Consider the following 20,856-nt stretch of genomic DNA (forward strand, 5'->3'; position numbering starts at 1 on the left):
ATATTGCTTGCCAAAATTATCTTTCTAAAATATCAAATTGATAACGTCAATCCCTGTCTAAAACACATCACTGACTCCCAACAATGAAAAGAATAAAATTCAAACATATGAAAAATATTGGTCATTACTTCACTCATACACAACTATCCACTCTCATTTGCTACCAATTTCTTTCTCTAATTTCATGCTTTAGTGACACCAAAATATTTGTGGTTGCTTTCATAGAATATGGTATTCCTCACCTCTGTGCTGTGGTCATATGGTTATTTGTTTCCAGAAAGCCATTCCTACCTTTCTTCTCTGGATATTTTTTATTCCTCCTTCAAGATGTAATTCAGATGTCATTTTCTCCAGGAAATTAAATTGTATTAAGTACCCCACCTCAATGTCCCATATGACACCATGCCTCTATCACTGTATTTTATTTGCTATGTTGAAATTATTTTTATTCTCTACTGTCCCTTACACTATACTGCGAGGACATTCAGGGCAATAACTTATTAATTTATAGATCTCTTGTTCTTAGCATTGTGCCTGGCACATAGGAGTGTTTATCAATATTTACTGAACTAAATAGTTAAGTGACCTACCTCTCCAGACTTATGCTGTACCATCACTTTCAATATACACTGTACTCTACTCTTGATAAACTACTTTCTGTATTCTAGACTTGGAATACAGAGTATCACAAGCTTCTGGAGCAAAAATTCACAAGCAGAAAACTTTCCTGGGGCAAATACCAGGGTAGGAAAATTTAAACTTCAATTGACAAATTCCTAGAGGATCAGTGTGGATATGTTTAAAATTTTAAAACTCTTGTTGGGGGGGAGTTATAAAGGGGTTCCCATGATTTAACTCCAGAAGATCTACAAGGTTCTCACAGTGAATATGGAAGAAGAGAAAAATCCCCCTGTGCTACCTGCAGGGGGAAAGGGAAAAATAATCATTTTGAAATACACCAGAACATTCTGTTCTTTTAAACAAAGCCTGTCCTTAGGAGAAACTATTTTACCAAAGCCTAAGCTATTAGGAGACTAACTGACCTGGGGAAACTCGAGTCCTCTCTAGTCTTCCTCAAGGGGGAAGAGAAATACCCAACTTCTGCCCATGCTAGTTATCCTGTCCCACGTAAGGAGAAGAAACTGATAAGTACTTGTGAGGTGCATAGCCCAGAGACACACACTCACTGAAAGACTGAGACCTAATCATAGAACTATAGACTGCTTCCCTTCCCCCATATCTTACCACTGTACCACCAAAAACCTATTTACCACAATGTGTTAACCCTAGTATATCATGTCTGGCTTTCAAAAAAATTAAAAGACATACTAAAAGGCCAAAAACACAGTTTGAAGAGACAGAGCAAACATTAGATCCTAACTCAGATGTGGCAGGGATGTTGGAATTATCAGACTGAGAATTGAAAACAACTATTATTATTTTGCTAAGGGGGCTAAAGAAAAAAGTAGACAACATGCAAGAAGAGTTAGACAGTATAAGCAAAGAGATCAAAATTAAAAGAAACAATCAAAAATAAATGATAGAGATAAAAAACAGAAATGAAGGATGCATTTAATGGGCTAATTAGTAGAATGAGCACAGCTGAGGAAAGAATCTCTGAGCTTGCCGATATGACCTCAATAGAAACTTCCAAAACTGAAAAGCAAAAGTACAAAAACTGAAATAAATGGAACAGTATATCCAAGAACTGTAAGACAGATACAAAAAAAAAAGTATCATATGCATAACAGGAATAAAAGGAGAATAGAGAAAATAACATAAGAATTTTTGAAACAATAATGAAGAAGAATGAATAATGAATAAATAAGAATAATGAAGAATTAATATCACACATTAGTTCAATAGATCCATGAAGCACAGGGAATACAAAGGAGAATACATGCCCAAAACCTAAACCTAGGCATAGAATATTCAAACTGCATAAAATCAAATATAAAGAAAAAATCTGGGAAGAAGCCAAAGGAATAAAACATCTTAACTATATAGGAGCAAAGAAATAAGAGGAGTATTACATCTTACTTCTCCTCAGAAAACATGCAAGCAAGAAGAGAGTGGAGCAAAATATTGTATTGAGAGGAAAAAAAAAAACAACCACACACACAAACTTAAAATTCTATATCCAGCAACATTATTCTTGAAATTTGAAGAAGAAATAATTTCTAACACAAATAAAAATTGAGAGAAACTGTTGCCAGTACACCTGTCTTGCAAGAAATGTTAAAAGACATTCTTCAGAGAGAATAAAATGATATATGTCAGAAACTCATATCTATATAAAGAAAGAAAGAAAACTGGAGAAGGAATAAAAGAAAACCTTTTTTCGTATTCTTAATGGATCTAATGGGTAACAGTTTGTTCAAAATAATAATAACAATGTATTCAATTTTGTATGCTTATGTATATTTATATACCTATGTATTTTATGTATAAGTAAAATGAATAATAGCAATGATGCAAAAAATGAGAGGGAGGAATTAGGAATGTTTTTAAGTGAAAAAGGAAGTATAATTAATATGTTAAGAAAGGAAAGTAAATGGAATCATACAAAATTTTCAATTAAAACCCACAAAAGGCAGAAAAAGAGTAAAGAGTGAAAGACAAAAATAAGAATAAAGAACAAAGACAATAAATAGACAACAATATTAAATATGGTAAATATTAACACAGATATATCAATAATCATTTTAATGTTAATGGTCTAACACACCAAATAAAAGATAGAGGTTATGAGAGTGGGCCAAAATGAAGATCCAGATATATGCACCAAACAACAGAGCATCAAAATATGCAAGAAAAAAAAATGATAGAACTGAAAGGAGAAATAGCAAAATTCACTATTATAGTTAAAGACTTCAGCGCCCCTCTACCAGAAATGAACTGATCCAGGAGGCTGAAAATCAGTATGGACATAATTGAACTCCACAGCACCATCAATCAACTGAATATAATTGACATCTATAGACTACTTCATCCAACAACAGCAGAATACACATTCATCTCAAACTCATATGGGACATTAATCAGTATAAACCACATTCTGAGCCATAAAACATACCTTAAATATTTTAAAATAATATATATAATACAATGTCTGCTTTTAATCACAGTGGAGTTAAACTAGAAATCAATAACAGAAAGACAGGTGGAAAATCCTCAAATAATTGGAATTTCAACAACACACTTCTAAATAACACAAGCCAGGGGCAGAGTCAAGATGGCAGAGTAGGAAGACACGGAGTTCACGTCTCCACACAAGTACAACAAGAATGCATCAGAGCAATTCTCACAGGACACCTACTGGACACTTGTGTGGTACCTCAGACACCGAAGGGGACAAGAGAAAGTCCTGTGTGACCAGGTAAGACATGGGAGGGAAGGTGGGGGGTGAAAAGTGGAAGCAGGATGAGACTGGCGACCCTCAGGGCTGGCTGGGGCAGAAGAGGATTTCCCACACTCAGAAGGGCCCACTCATGGCAGGGGGGATCAGCAGGGATGAAGAGGAGCCTTCAGGGCATCAGAGGGAATATGGCTGGGGTCTCCCCTGCCCACTTGGGCTCTGGCGAGGCTGCTAGGGTCCTGGGCCTAAGACCTCAGGCCTGAGCTCTGCCCCCACCATGGCCTCTTCCAGCCGCACAGGTCCCAAGCCTGCCAAACCCCCAATGCCCCCTCTGGCCGCCCAGGTCCTGGGCCTGAACGTGGGCCCTGCCAACATCTCTTCCAGCCATGCAGGTCCTGGGCCTGAGCCCCAACCCCAAGCCCTCCTCTAGCTCTGCAGCTCCTGGACCTAAGCCCCAGCCCTGCCAAAGCCTCTGTTGGCCACGTAGGTCCTGGGCATAAAACCCAACCCTGCCAATGCCTCCAAGGGCTGCACAGGTCTGGGGCCTGAGCCCTGCATCTGCCAAATCTTGCTCTGGCTGCAGGGGTCCGGGCAGCCCAAGGCTGCCCCTGACAGGGCCTCATCTGCCACACAGGGCCAGATGGGTAGAGTGCTTCCCCCCTCCGAGACCTCCTCAGGCTACACCAGCCCCTGAAGGCATCCCTGTGGAGGAATGTGCCCCAGCTAGCCTGCACAGTCACATGTGCTCCAGGCCACCTTCAGCAGCAGACGCTGGTGAGAGGAACAAGCACAGAGGTGAGGCTGACACAGCGGGTCCAGAGACCTACCTAGAGTTCTTGGAGGACATACTGGGGAGGTGGGGATTGGCACTGGATCACCACGGAGGCAAGGAAACTGATATTGGAGACACCAGGGAAATTTTTATTTTTTTATTCTTACCTTTTAATTTTATTTTCTTGCTGCTGTGGTTCTGTCTTGTTTTGTTGTTGTTATTTAATTTTCATTATTTTTCAAATATATTTTTTTATTTTTCCAATTTATTTTATTTGTTATTCTTTGTTAATTTTATGCTCTTTAAAAGCTCCCCTGACCCCTGGGGGGTCAGGCCTGAGTTCCTGTGGTGGGAGCGCTGAGTCCAAGCTGTTGGACTAACAGAGACTTAAGGCCCCAGGGAATATTAATAGGCCTGAGCTCTCCCATAGGTCCTCATCTCGGCACCAAGACCTGGCTCCACCCAACTGCCTGCAAACTTCAGTGCTGGATGCCACAGGGAAAAAACCCAGCAAGACAAGAACAGGGCCCCACCCATAAAAAAAAATGAGACAACAAAAAAACTATGTTACAGACAAAGGAGCAAGGTAAGAACCTATGAGACCAAATAAATGAAGAGGAAATAGGCAACTTACCTGAAAAAAATTCACAGTAATGATAGTAAAAATGATCCAAGATCTCAGGAATAGAATGGAGGTATGGATCCAGAAGATAAAAGAAATGTTTAACAAGGACCTAGAAAAACTAAAGAACAAACAGTGATAAACAACACAATACCTCTAATGAAAAATACACTAGAAGGTATCAATAGCAGAATAACTGAGGCAGAAGAAAGAATTAAGTGAGATGGGAGATAGAAAGGTGGAAATAACTGCCAAGGAGCTGAACAAAGAAAAAAGAATGAAAAGAAAAGAAGACAGTCTCAGGAACTTCTGGAACAACATTAAAAGCACTAACATTCTAATTATATGGGTTCCAAAAGAAGAAGAGACAGAGACAGGATCTGAGAAAATATGTGAAGGATGATATTCGAAAACTTCCCTAACATGGGAAAGGAAATAATGTCCCAAGTCCAGGAAGCACAGAGAGTCCCATAAAGGATAAACCCAAGGAGAAACATGCTGAAACACATATTAATAAAAAAATAAAATAAAAGTTAAATGCAGCAAGGGAAAAGCAACAAATAACATACAAGAGGATTTCCATAAGGGTATCAGCTGATTTTTCAGCAGAAACTCTGAAGGCCAGAAGGGAGTGGCATGATATATTTAAAGTCATGCAAGGGAAAAACCTACAACCAAGATTACTCTACCCAGCAAGGATCTCATTCAGATTAGACAGAGAAATCAACAACTTTACAGACAAACAAAAGCTAAGAGAATTCAGCACCACCAAACTAGCTTTACAACAAATGCTAAGGAGCTTCTCTAGGCAGGAAACACAAGAGAAGAAAAAGACCTACAAAAACAAACCCAAAACAATTAAGAAAATGGTAATAAGAACACATATTGTAAAGCAATTATACTCCAATAAAGATGTTTTAAAAAAAGAACACAAATATTGATAATTACCTTGAATGTAAATGGATTAAATTCTCCAACCAAAAGACACAGACTGGCTGAATGGATACGAAAACAAGACACATATATAAGCTGTCTACAAGAGACCTACTTCAGACCCAGGGACACATACAGTCTGAAAGTGAGGAAATGGAAAAAATATTCCATGCAAATGTAAATCAGAAGAAAACTGGTGTAGCAATACTCATATCAGATAAAATATACTTTAAAATAAAGACTGTTACAAAAGACAAGGAAGGACACTACATAATGGTCAAGGGATCAATCTAAGAAATTGTAAATATTTATGCACCCAATTTATGAGCACCTGAATACCTAAGGCACATGCTAACAGCCATAAAAGGGGAAATTGACAGTAACAAAATAATAATGTGGGAATTTAACATCCCAATTACACCAAAGGACAGACCAGACAGACAGAAAATTAATATGGAAACAAAACTTTAAATGACACAATAGACCAGATAGACTTAATTGATATTTCTGACATTCCAGCCAAAAGCAGCAGAATATGCTTTCTTCTCAAGTGCACTCAGAACATTCTCCAGGATAGAACACATCTTGAGTCACAAATCAAGCCTCAGTAAATTTAAGAAAATTGAAATTGTATCAAGCATATTTTCTGACCAGAAAGCTATGAGATTATAAAATATTTATAGGCAAAAAACTGTAAAAAACACAAACAAATGGAGGTTAAACAATATGTTACTAAATAACCAAGAGTTCACTGGAAAAATCAAAGAGGAAGTCAAAAAAGTTCATGGATACAAATGACAATGAAAACACGACAATCCAAAACCTACAGGATGCAGCAAAAGCAGTTGTAAGACGGAAGTTTATAGCAATACAATCCTACCTCAAGAAACAAGAAAAATCTCAAATAAATCACCTATCAGTACACCTAAAGCAACAAGAGAAAGAAGAACAAACAAAACCCAAAGTTAGTAGAAGGAATAAAACTATGAAATTCAGAGCAGAAGTAAATAAAATAGAAATAAAGAAAACAACAGCAAAAAAATCAATGAAACTAAAACTTGGTTCCTTGAGAAGTTAAGCAAGATTGATAAGCATTTAGCCACACTCAGCAAGGAAAAAAAAGGAGAGGACTCAAATCATAAAATTAGAAATGAAAAGGAGAAATTATAACAGACACTGAAGAAATACAAAGAATCATAAGAGACTACTACAAGTAATTATATGTCAATAAAATGGACAACTTGTAAGAAATGGACAAATTCTTAGAAAGACAAAACCTTCCAAGACTGAACCAGGAAGAAATAGAAAATATGAAGAGACCAATCACAAGTAATGAAATTAAAACTGTGATTAAAAATCTTCGAAACTGTCACTGTTTGCAGATGATATGATACTCTACATAGAAAATCCTAAAGGTGCCAACAGAAAACTACTACTGCTAATCAGTGAATTTGGTAAAGTCACAGGATACAAAATTAATACAGAGAAATCTCTTGCATTCTTATAGACTAACAATGAACAATCAGAAACAGAATTTAAGGAAACAATCCAATTTACCATTACAGCAAAAAGAATAAATTACATAGGAAAAAACCTACCTAAGGAGACAAAAGATCAGCACACAGGAAACTAAAAGATACTGATGAAAGAAATCAAAGAGAACACCAACAGGTGGAGAGATATATCATGTTCCTGGATTGGAAGAATCAGTAATGTGAAAAAGACTCTACTACCCAAAGCATTCTACAGATTCAATGCAATTCCCATCAAATTACTAATGGCATTTTTCACAGAACCAGAGCAAAAATTTTCAGAATTTGTGTGGAAACACAAAAGATCCCAAATAGCCAAAGCAATCTTGAGAAAGAAAAACGGAGCTGGAGGAATCAGGCTCTCAGACTTCAGACTATACTACAAAGCTACAGTCATCAAGACAGTAAGGTATTGGCACCAAAACAGAAATATAGATCAATGGAACAGGATACAAAGCCCAGAGATAAACTCACGTACATATGGTCACCTTATCTTTGATAAAGGAGGGAAGAATATACAATGGATAAAAGAGAGCCTCTTCAATGAGTGGTGCTGGGAAAACTGGACAGCTACATATAAAAGAATGAAATTAGAATACTCCCCAGTACCGTACACAAAAATAAACTCAAAATGGATTAAACCAAAATGTAAGGCCAGAAACTATAACACTTAGAGGAAAACATAGGCAGAACATACTTTGATATAAATCACAGCAAGATCCTTTTTGACACACATCCTAGAGTAATGAAAATAAAAACAAAAAATAAAAATGGGACCTAATTAAACTTAAAAGCTTTTGTACAACAATGGAGACCATAAATCTGATGAAAAGACAACCCTCAGAATGGGAGAAAATATTTTCAAATGAAACAACTAACTGAGGTTTACTCTCCAAAATGTACAAACAGCTCATGCAGCTCAATATCAAAAAAAAAAATAAGTGATCCAATCAAGCAATGGGCAGAAGACCTAAACAGACGTTTCTCCAAAGAAGACATACAGTTGGCCAACAAACTGAAAAGCTGCTCAACAACACTAATTATTAAAGAAATGAAAATCAAAACTAAAATGAGGTATCACCTCACACCCATCAAAATGACCATCATAGAAATTTCTACCAAAAATAAATGCTGGAGAGGGTGTGGAGAAAAGGGAACACTTTTACACTGTTTTTGGAAATGTAAATTGATAGAGCCACTATGGGGAAAACTATGGAGGTTCCTTAAAAAGCTAAAAATAGAACTATCATATGACCCAGTGATCACACTGCTGGGCATATACTCATAACTCAAAATGATACATACACTCCAATGTTCATAGAAGCACTACTTACAATAGCCAGCACATGGAAGCCACCTAAATGTTCATTGACAGATGAATGGATAAAGAAGATGTGGTATATATATATATACAATGGAATATTACTCAGCCATTAAACTGAACAAAATTGGGTCATTTGTAGAGACATGGATGGACCTAGAGACTGTCATACAGAGCGAAGTTAGTCAGAAAAGAAAAACTAATATCATATATTAATTCACATATGTGGAATCTGAAAAAAATTGTATAGACGTTGTTATTTACAAAGCAGAAATAGAGACACAGACATAGACAACAAACATATGGATACCAAGGATGAAGGGGGGGGTGTAGAATGAATTGGGAGATTGGGATTGACATGTATACACTATTTCTTTTTTGAATTTTATTTTATTATATTTTTTATACAGCACGTTCTTATTAGTTATCTATTTTATACATATTAGTGTGTATATGTCAATCCCAATCTCCCAATTCACTATTGATACTTTGTATAAAATAGATAACTAATTGAAACCTACTGTATAGCTCAGGGAACTCTACAAAAATGATCTGTGGTGACCTAAATGGGAAGGAAATCCAAAAAATGGGATATATGTATATGTATAGCTGATTCACTTTGCTCTACAGTAGAAACTAACACAATATTGTAAAGCAGCTATGCTCCAATAAAAATTTTTTAAAAATCTTGCAAAATACAAAAGTCCAGGACAAGATGACTTCACAGGCAAATTCTACCAAACATTTAGAGAAGAACTAACACCTATCCTTCTCAAATTCTTCCAAAAAATTGCAGATGGAGGAACACTCCCAAGCTTATCATGAGACCACCATCACCCTGACAGCAAAACCAGACAAATATATCACAAAAAAATGAAATTATAGACCAATATCACTGATGAACATAGGTGCAAAAATCCTCAAAAATGTACTAGCAAACAGAATCCATTAACACATTAAAAGGATCATACACCATTATCAAGTGAGATTTATCCCAGGGAGGCAAGGATTTTTCAATATGTGCAAATCAGTCAATGTGATACACCATATTAACAAATGGAAAAATAAAACCATATGATTATGTTAATAGATGCAGGAAAGCTTTTGACAAATTTCAACACGCATTTATTATAAAAACTCTCCAGAAAATGGGCATGGAGGGAATCTACTTCAACATAATAAAGGCCATGTATGACAAAACCCACAGTAAACATCATACTCAATGGTGAAAATCCAAAAGCATTTCCTCTAAGATCAGCAACCAGAGAAGGATATCCACTGTTACCACTATAATTCAACACAGTTTTGGAAGCCCTAGCCAAGGCTATCAAAAAAAAAGTAAGAAATAAAAGTAATCCAACATGGCAAAGAAGAAGTAAAACCATCACTCTTTCCAGATGACATAATACTATCCATAGAAAATCCTAGAGATATCACCAGAAAACTACTAGAGCTCCTCAATGAATTTGGTAAAGTTGCAGGATACGAAATTAATGCACAGAAATCTCTTGCATTCCTACATACTAACAATAAAAAATCAGAAAGAGAATTTAAGGAATCAATCCCATTTACCATTGCAACCAAAAGAATAAAATACTTAGGAATAAACCTACCAAAGGAGGCCAAAGACCTGTACTCAGAAAACTATAACATACTGATGAAAGAAATCAAAGTTGACACAAACAGATGGAGAGATATACCATGTTCTTGGATCAGAAGAATAAATATTGTGAAAATGACTATACCACCCAAAGCAATGTACAGATTCAATGCAATCCCTATCAAATTACCAAGGGAATTTTTCACAGAATAAGAACAAAAAATTTAAAGACCCCGAATATCCAAAGTAATCTTGAGAAAGAAAACAGAGCAGAAGGAATCAGGCTCCCTAACTTCAGACTATGCTATAAAGCTACAGTCATCAAGACAGTATGGTACTGGCACAAAAACAGAAATATAGATCAATGGAAAAGGAGAGAAACCCCAGAGATAAACCCATACACGTATGGTCACCTAATCTATGAAAGAAGAGGCAGGAAAGTACAATGGAGAAAACACAGCCTTTTCAATAGGTGGTACTGGGAAAATTGGACAGCTACATGTAAAAGAATGAAATTAGAACACTCCATAATACCATACACAAAAATAAACTCAAAATGGATTAAAGACCTAAATGTAAGGTCGGACATTATAAAACTCTTAGAGGAAAATGTAGGCAGAACACTTTGACATAAATTGCAGCAAGATCATTTTTAACCCATCCCCTAGAGTAATGGAAATGTAAACAAAATAAACAAATGGGACCTAATTAACCATAAAATATTTTGTACAGCAAAGGAAATCATAAACAAGATGAAAAGACAACCCTCAGAATGGGAGAAAATAATTTCAAATGAAGCAACTGACAAGGGATTAACCTCCAAGTATATACAAAATGCTCATGCAGCTCACTATCAAAAAATACCATTAATAAATTGGCAGAAGTCTTAAATAGATATTTCTACAAAGAAGACATACAGCTGGCCGACAAACACATGAAAAAATACTCAACGTAACTAATTATTAGAGAAATGCAAATGGAAACTGCAAAGAGGTATCACCTCACACCCATCAGAGTGGCCATGATCAAAAAATCTATGAACAATAAATGCTAGAGAGGGTGTGGAGAAAAGGGAAACCTCTTACTCTGCTGCTGGGAATGTAAACTGATATAGCCACTATGTAGACGAGCATGGAGTTTCCTTAAAAAACTAAAATTAGGGTTACCCTATGATCCTGCAATCCCACTCCTGGGCATCCACTCTGAGAAAACCATAATTTAAAAAGACACATGAACCCTAATATTTATTGCAGCACTATTTACAATAACCAGGTCATGGAAGCAATCTGAATATCTGTTGACAGATGAATGGATAAAGAAGATGTGGTACATACATGCAATGGAATATTACTCAGCGATAAAAAGGAACAAAATTGGGTCATTTGTAGAGACATGGATGGAGCTAGAGACTGTCATACAGAGTGAAGTAAGTCAGAAAGAGAAAAACAAATATTGTATATTACCACATATATGTGGAATCTAGAAAAATGGTATGGATGAACCTGTTTGCAAAGCAGAAATAGAGACGCCGATTTAGAGAACAAACGTATGGGTACCAAGTGGGGAAGTAGGTGTTGGGATGAATTGGGAGATTGGGACTAAATGTACACTAGTATGTATAAAGTAGATAACTAATGAAAAACTGCTGTATAGCACAGGGAACTCTACTCTGTGCTCTGTGCTGACCTAAATTGGAAGGAAATCCAAAAATGATGGGATATATGTACACATATAGCTAATTCACTTTGCTGTACAGCAGAAACTAACATGACATTGTAAAGAAACTATACCCCAATAAAAAGAAAGAGAAGGAAAGAAAGAAAGGAAGGAAGGAAGGAAGGAAGGAAGGAAGGAAGGAAGGAAGGAAGGAAGGAAGGAAAGAAGGAAGGAAGGAAGGAAGGAAGGAAGGAAGGAAGGAAGGAAGGAAGGAAGAAAGAAAGAAAGGACATGTGAGTCAAAGAAGAACTCTGAAGAGCAATTTTTTTAAATTTTTTGAAATAAATAACTATGAAAATAAGCTTACCAAAATTTGTGGGATGCAGTGAAGGCAGTGCTTAGAGAAAAATTCATATCATCAAATGCATATATTAGAAAATTAGAAAGCTCTAAAATCAATAACCTAAGCTTCTACCTTAGAAAACTAGAAATAAAAGAGCAAATTAAATTCAAAGTAAAATATACATATATATATATAAATTTTAAATGTTGGAGTAGAAGCCAATGAAATTGGAAAAAAAGAAATCAATATAGTAAATTTAAAAAAACCTGGTACTTTGAAAATATTATTAAATTGAAAAAGCCTCTAGAAAGACTAAGAAAAAAAATACACAACTTACTAATAATAGAAATGAAAGTCAATACATCATTACAGATCCTATGGATAGGATAATAATGGAATAACATGAACAACTCTATGCCCACAAATTTGATAAGCTAGTTGAAATGGACCAGTTCCTTGAAAGACACAATATGCCAAAATTTATGCAAGAAGAAAGAGACAATCTGAATAAGTCTATATCTATAAATAAATTTAATCAATAATTAATAAGATTTCAAAACAGAGACCACCAAGCCCAATTGTCTTCACAGGTGAATTTTACCAAATATTTAAAGAAGGAACTATATCCAGTTCTCTATAATCTCTTCTAGAGGATAGAAGCAGAGGGAATATCTCCTAATTCATGCTGTGAAGCCAGTATTACCTTAATGTCAAAACCAGAAAAAGACATTATAATAAAACAAAACTGGCGATCAACATATCATAAACACAGATGCAAAAATCTTCCATAAAATATTTGCAAATTGAATCAAAAATGTATTAAAAAATATACAGTACAAAATACCAAGATTTTTTCCAGATACTCAAGCCTTGTTCAGCATTGGAAAATCAGTTAATGTACAGGCATACCACTTTTTATTGTGTTCACTTTACTGTGTTTGCAGATATGTGGCAGCCCTATTTCAAGCAAGTCTATTGATACCATTTTTCCAACATATTTGCTCACTTTGTATCTCTGTGTCACATTTTGGTAAATTTTAAAATATTTCAAAGTTTTGCATTATTTTTATATTTGTTATGGTGATCTGTGATCAGTAATCTTTGATGTTACTATTTTAGTTATTTGGGGGTGTCATGAACCATGCCCATATAAGCTGACAAACATAATAAATGGGGTATGTGTTCTGACTGCTCCACCGGCCAGTCTTTCCCCCATCTCTTTTCCTATCCTCAGGCCTCCCCATTCCCTAAGACACAACAATATTGAAATTATGCGAATTAATAACGCTACAATGGCCTCTAAGTGTTCAAGTGAAAGGAAGAGTCACACATCTCTCACTTTAAATCTAAAACTAGAAATTATTAAGCTTAGTGAGGAAAGTATGTCAAAAGCCGGTTTGTTTTGTTTTATTTTTCAGATTCCATATATATGTGTTAGCATACGGTATTTGTTTTTCTCTTTCTGACTTACATCACTCTGTATGACAGACTCTAGGTCCATCCACCTCACTACAAATAACTCAATTTCATTTCTTTTTATGGCTGAGTAATATTCCATTGTATATAAGTGCCACATCTTCTTTATCCATTCATCTGTTGATGAGCACTTAGGTTGCTTCCATGTCCTGGCTACTGTAAATAGAGCTGCAATGAATGTTTTGGTACATGACTCTTTTTGAATTATGGTTTTCTCAGGGTATATGTCCAGTAGTAGGATTGTCGGGTCATATGGTAGTTCTATTTTTAGTTTTTTAAGGAACCTCCGTACTGTTCTCCATAGTGGCTGTATCAATTTACATTCCCACCAACAGTGCAAGAGGGTTCCCTTTTCTCCACACCCTCTCCAGCATTTATGGTTTCTAGATTTTTTGATGATGGCCATTCTGACTGGTGTAAGATGTTATCTCATAGTTTTGATTTGCATTTCTCTAATGATTAATGATGTTGAGCATTCTTTCATGTGTTTTTTTGGCAATCTGTATATCTTCTTTGCAGAAATGGTCATGAAGAACCTATGGGCAAGATGGGAATAAATACACAGACCTAATAGAGAATGGACTTGAGGATATGGGGAGGGGGAAGGGTAAGCTGGGACAAAGTGAGAGAGTGGCATGGACATATATACACTAACAAACATAAAATAGATAGCTATTATGGAAGCAGCCACATAGCACAGGGAGATCAGCTTGGTGGCTTGTGACCACCTAGAGGGGTGGGATAGGGAGGGAGGGAGGGAGGGAGACACAAGAGGGAAGAGTTATAGGGACATATGTGTATGTATAACTGATTCACTTAATTATAAAGCAGAAACTAACACACCATTGTGAAGCAATTATACTGCAATAAAGATGTTAAAAAAAAAAGCCAAGGTATGCTGAAAGCTAGGCTTCTTGTGACAAACAGCCAAGTTGTGAATGCCAAGAAAAATTTCTTGAAGAAAATTAAAAAGCCATAACTCTTTCAATTCTATGAAGGCTGAGAGAAGTGAGGAAGATGCAGAAAAAGTTTGAAGATAACAGAGGTTCGTTCATGTGGTTTAAGGAAATAACCCATCTCCAAAATATAAAATTGCAAGGTGAAGCAGCAAGTGCAGATGTAGAAGCTGTTGCAAGTATCCATCAGATCTAGCTAAGATAATTACTGAAAGTGGCTACTCTCAAAGGTAAATTTTAAATGCAGATGAAACAAACTTATATTGGAAGAAGATGCCATCTAGGACTTTCTTAGCTAGAGAGAAGGCAATGTCTGGCTTTCAAAGCCTCAGAGCACAGGCTGACTCGCTTACTATGGGCTAATGCAACTGGGAACTTTAAGTTGAAGCCAATGCTCATTTACCATTATGAAAAACCCTGAGGCCCTTAAGAATTATGCTATATCTACTCTGCCTGTGTTCTATAAATGGAACAACAAAGGCTGGATGGCAGCACATCTGTTTACAACATGGTTTATTTACTGAATATTTTAAGCCCATTATTGAGACCTACTGCTCAGAAAAGAAAATCCTCTCAAAATATTACTATTCACCAACAATGCACCTAGTCACCCCAGAGCTCTGATGGAGATGTACAATGAGATTAATGTTGTTTTCCTTCCTGCAAACACAACTTCCATTCCGTAGTCCATGGATCCAGGAATAATTTTGACTTTTAAGTCTTATTCTTTAAGAAATACATTTCATAAGGCTATAGCTGACATAAAGTAATTCCTCTGAGGCGCCTGGGAGAAGCAAGTTCAAAACTTTCTGGAAAGGATTCACTATTCTAGATGTCATTAAGAACATTCATAATTCATGGGAAGTGGTCAAAATGTCAACATTAACCAGAGTTTAGAAGAAGTTGATTCCAAACCTCATGGATGACTTTGAAGGGTTCAAGACTTCAATGGAGGAAATAACTGCAGATATAGTGGAAATAGCAAGAGAACTAGAATTAGAAGTGGAGCTTGAAGATGTGACTGAACTGCTGCAATCTCATGATAAAACTTTAGTGGATGAGGAGATGCTTCTTTTGGACGAGCAAAGAAGTTGGCTTCTTGAGATGGAATTCACTCCTGGTGAAGATACTGTGAAGATTGTTGAAATTACAGCAAAGGATTTAGAATATTACATAAAGTTAGTTAATAAAGCAGCAGCAGGTTTTGAGAGGATTGACTACAGTTTTGAAAGAAATTCTACTGTGGGTGAAATGGTACCAAACAGCATTGCATGCTACAGAGGAATCATTCATGAAAGGAAGAGTCAATCAATGCAGCAAAATTTATTGTTGTCTTATTTTAAGAAATTGCCACAGCCACCCCAATCTTTAGCAACCATCACTCTAATCAGTCAGTAGCCATCAACATCAAGGCAAATCCTCCACCAGCAAAAGGATTATGACTCATTAAAAGCTCATATGATGGTTAACTTTTTAAGCAATAAAGTAGGTTTTAATTGAGATGTACATTGTTTTTCTACATAATGCTATTGCACACTTAATAGACTACAGTATAGTATAATCATAATTTTTTATGCACTAGGAAACCAAAAAATTCATGTGACTCACTTTATTGCAGTATTTACTTTATTGTGCTGGTCTGGAACCAAACTTACCATATCTCCAAGGTATGCCTGTAATCCATCATGTCAACAGGTAATAGAAGAAAAATCAAATGATATGATCATTTGACAAAATGCAGATGTGGAGAATTCATTTGGCCAAATCCAACATCCATTCATATAAAAACTCTCAGAAATCAAGGAATAGAGGGCAACTTTCCTAACTTAATAAAGAATATCTACAAAAAACCTAGTTAACATCCTACTTAATCATGAGAAACTCAAATCTTTCCCACTAAGATCAGGAGCAAAGCAAGCATATTCCTCTCATCACTTTTCTTCAACACTCTATTGGAACTTCTATCTAATGCAATATGACAAGAAGAGGAAATAAAAGGTATACAGATTGAGAAAGAAGAAATAAAACTGTTTCAGTTCACAGATGCCATAATTGTCTGTGTAGAAAATCTAAAAGAATTGATGAAAAAACTACTGGAACTATGAGTGATCATAGCAAGGTTGCAGGATACAAGATCAATATACAAAAAACAATCTCTTTCCTACTCTAGCAATGAATTAGTAGAATTTGAAATTAAAAACACAATACCATTTTCCTAAAAAATGAAAAAAATACATATAAATATAACAAATTATGTACAAGTTTTATATGAGGAAAACTACAAAAGTCTGTTGAAAGATATCATAGAATAACCAAATAAATGGAGATATAATTCATGTTCATAGATAGGGAAGACTCAATGTTGTCAATCTGCAAGCTCTTCCCAATCTGATTGATAGATTCAAAGCAATTCCAACCAAAATTCCAGCAAGCTTTTTGATATCAGAAATTGATTCCAATGTTTATATGGAGACAAAAGATACAGAATAGTTAATACAATATTGAAGGAGAGTAAAGTTGGAAGACTGACACTACTTGACTTCTAGACTTAATATAAAGCTATGGCAATCAAGACACTGTGGTATTGGTGAAAGGATAGACAAATAGATCAATGAAACAGAATAGAGAGCCCAGATATAGACCCACCTAAATATAGTCAACTGATCTTTTGACAAAGGAGCAAAGGCAATACAATGGGGAAAAGATAACTTTTTCAACAAAAGGTATTGGGACAACAGGACACTCATGACAAAAAAGAAGAAGAATCCAGATGCAGACCTTAAACTCTTCACAAAAATCAACTCAAGATTGATCATAGACCTAAATGTAAAATGAAAAACTATAAAACTTCTAGAGGCTAACATAGGATAAAATCTGTACAATTTTGGTTATGGTGATGACTTTTTAGATATAACACCAAAGGCACAGTCCATGAAAGAAAAAGATTTATAAACTGAACTTAAGTAAATTTAAGAACATCTGCTATGCAAAAGACATTGTCAAGAGAATAAGACAAGCGGCAGACTGGGATAAAATATTTGCAAAAGACATCTCTCACAAAAGATTGTTATCTGAAACATACAAAGAACACTTGAAAATGAGATTGAAGGAGAGGAGTCAAGATTGCAGAATAGGAAGATGCAGAATTTGCCTCTCCTCACAAGTACATCAAGCATACATCTACAAATGGAATAATTCTCACAGAGCTGAACACTAGTGGAAGACCTCAGACACCTAAAAGAACAAGAAAAATCCCCACGCAATTGGGTAGGATGAAAGAAAGGAAAAAAAGAAAAGAGGAAACCGGAAGGAACCAGCACCCCTGGTGGGGACCTGAAAGTGAGGAGTGGTTCCTGCACTCAGAAACGCCCCCTCACAGCAGGGAAATCAGGTGGGGCAGAAAGGGACCTTCAGGGGATTGGAGGGGAACACAGCAACCAGTCTGTGGAAGGCAGGACAAAGTAAGAACTGCACCCATGGTCTGTGCCACAGCCCTGTGCACCCCAGGCTGAGTCCTGTGTCTCCTGGTGAGAAGGGGGCCTGTCTGCTGGAAAGTGAGATTTGGAGAGCCAACCCAGTGAGGGGACAGCTATTGTCTGTGAAGAGACAGCCTGAAGGAACAGGAGTAAGGAGCTCCGCAACCAGGAATGTTTGTGGAAGAAGCCTGGGACACCATAGAAGCAAGGTGTCATTGTTGAGTAGTGCACAAGGGGTGGGGCTGCCTTTGCAACTCCCTTCCCCACCCGCTGGCTCCTGATTCCACAGGCCCTGGGAGGAGCATCCATCTGAGCAGGCTTACCCACCCTTCAAGCCAAACCTTCCTCAACCCATGCAGGCTCCAGTGTCATGAGGGCCACCACCACCAAAGCCTCTTTTGGCCATGCAGACCCCGATGGGCCTGTGTGCACCACCCATGCCAAAGCCTCCTTGGGAATCAACCCTGTCAATGCTGGCAAGGGTTGAGTGCTAAAGTGTGGGGTTGGGAGAGCAGATCCAGGGAGAGGACTGCTGTTGGTTGTGTGGAGACAACCTGAGGAGATGGGAGTGAGGGGCTCCATGGCCAGGAATGCTCCTAGAGCAGTCATGGTCTGCCTTGGAAAAGAAGCAGCATTGTTGATTGTCATGAAATGGGTGGGGCTGCCATCACGACTCTCTCCCCACATGCCAACTTCTGTGTCCATGGACACTGGGAGGGATTCCCACCAGAGTGAGCACACCCCAGTCTGTTGCAAATTCCTGCCAGTCCTGCCACCACAGGCACTTTGCACATGCCCCAGTTGTGGCCACCTTAAACCTTCCCAGCCTGAACGAGTAAGTGTGCACCAATCAGCTGCTGCTTTGACTCACTCTCGTCTGGGTGGAGAACAGATGCCTGTGGGTGGCCCACATGCAGAGGTGGGGTGAAAACAAAAGCTGAGCCACAGGGGTTATGACTACGGAAGAGGAATGAAAATCTCTCTGTGCAGCGGCATGAGACATAAATTAAATCTCAGTGATCACCTTGGTAGACCCTGTATCTGTGGAATATCTGAATGGACGAGTGCTCTAACAACTGAGACTGGTCTAGCTTTAGCAGCTGTGGAATTTGGAGGCAAGTACACATGGGAGTTGGGCCAGATCAGAGTCTAAGCTGCAACCACAGTGCCCATAGCAGGTCCAGAGACCTACCTAGAGGTATTGGAGGGCCTCCTGGGGACACAGGGATTGGCTGTGGCTCACTGTGGGGGTAAGCACAGTGATAACAGAAGCCCCAGGAAGTGTTATAATAACTATTATTTTTGCTTTGTTTTGTTTTGTTGTGGCTTTATTTTGTATTATTTTTTAATTTATTTTTTCTATTTATAATTTTTAATATATTTTTTATTTTTCTATTTTTACTCTACTTTTCTACTGTTTTGTGTTTTTTATTGTTTTTGTTTCTGTTCTTTGATATGTTTTGTTTTGTTTTGTATTGTTTGTTTGATTGTTTTTGCAGTACTCGGGCCTCTCACTGTTGTGGCCACTCCCGTTGCGGAGCACAGGCTCCGGACACACAGGCTCAGTGGCCATGGCTCACGGGCCCAGCCACTCTGCGGCATGTAGGATCTTCCTGGACTGGGGCACGAACCCGTGTCCCCTGCATTGGCAGACGGACTCTCAACCACTGTGCCACCAGGGAAGCCCCATGTTTTGTTTTGTTATTATCTTTTTTGGTATGTTTTTGGTTGTGTTTTGTCATTTGTCTTGAGTTTTGTTTGTTTGTTTTCTTTTCATTTTTTTTTGTTCCTGCTGTTTGTTTGTTTGTTTTTATAATTTTTATTTGTCTTGACATTTTTGTCCGTTTTCTTTACCTTTTTTTTTCTTCTTTTTTTGTGCTGCACAGCTTCTGGGGTCTTGGTTCCCCAGCCAGGGGTTGGGACTGAGCCTCAGGTGGGACTACTCCAGTCCAGGAGAGTGAACCACCAGAGAATTCCTGGGCTCAGGGAATATTAATCGTCATGAGCTCTCCCAGAGTTCTCCATCTCAACACCAAGACCTGGTTCCACCCAACTGCCTGCAGACTCCAGTGCTGGACACTTCACAACAAACAACAAGCAAGACAGGAACACAAATGAAACCATCAGCAGACAGGCTCCCTAAAGTCATACTAAGCTCACAGACACCCCAAAACACACCCCGTGATGCAGCCCTGTCCATTCAAAGGAGAAGACTAAGTTCCAATCATCAGAGCACAGGCACGAGTCTCTCCCACCAGGAAGCCTAAACAAGGCCCAGGACAAACCTCACCAGCCAGGGGGCAGACACCAAAAGTAAGAGGAGCTACAACCCTGTAGCCTGTGGAAAGGAGACCACGAAGAGAGTAAGTTAAACAAAATGAGATGACAGAGAAATATGTTGCAGACAAAGGAGCAAGGTTTTTACACAAGACCAAATAAATGAAGAGAAAATAGGCAATCTACCTGAAAAAGACTTCACAGTAATGATAGCAAACACGATGCAAGGATTTCCCTGGTGGCGCAGTGGTTGAGAGTCCGCCTGCCGATGCAGGGGACGTGGGTTCGTGCCCCGGTCCAGGAGGATCCCACATGTCGCGGAGTGGCTGGGCCCATGGGCTGTGGCTGCTAAGCCTGCGTGTCCGGAGCCTATGCTCCACAACGGGAGAGGCCACAGCAATGAGAGGCCCGCATACTGCAAAAAACAAAACAAAACAAAACAACAACAAAAAACATGATGCAAGATCTCAGAAATAGAATGGAGGCATGGATCCAGAAGATACATGAAATGTTTAAAAAGGACCTAGAAAAACT

The 20,856-nt window shown here is 37.7% G+C and overlaps 1 protein-coding gene across 1 annotated transcript in view; it reads right to left on the minus strand.

Annotated features, from left to right (window-relative positions):
* Positions 1–18,750, minus strand: part of LOC111178213 (sodium/hydrogen exchanger 2-like) — a 57,711-nt gene extending 38,961 nt beyond the window's left edge. Inside the window, 1 exon segment of the mRNA XM_022580734.2 lies at positions 18,387–18,750. Within this exon segment, the coding sequence (XP_022436442.2) occupies positions 18,387–18,750 (364 nt within the window).
* Between the last annotated feature and the right edge of the window lie 2,106 nt (positions 18,751–20,856).

Source organism: Delphinapterus leucas, chromosome X, assembly GCF_059928025.1.
Source record: "Delphinapterus leucas isolate spDelLeu-1000000601 "Yukka" chromosome X, BTC_Dleu_Yukka2, whole genome shotgun sequence".
Classification (NCBI taxonomy): domain Eukaryota; kingdom Metazoa; phylum Chordata; class Mammalia; order Artiodactyla; family Monodontidae; genus Delphinapterus; species Delphinapterus leucas.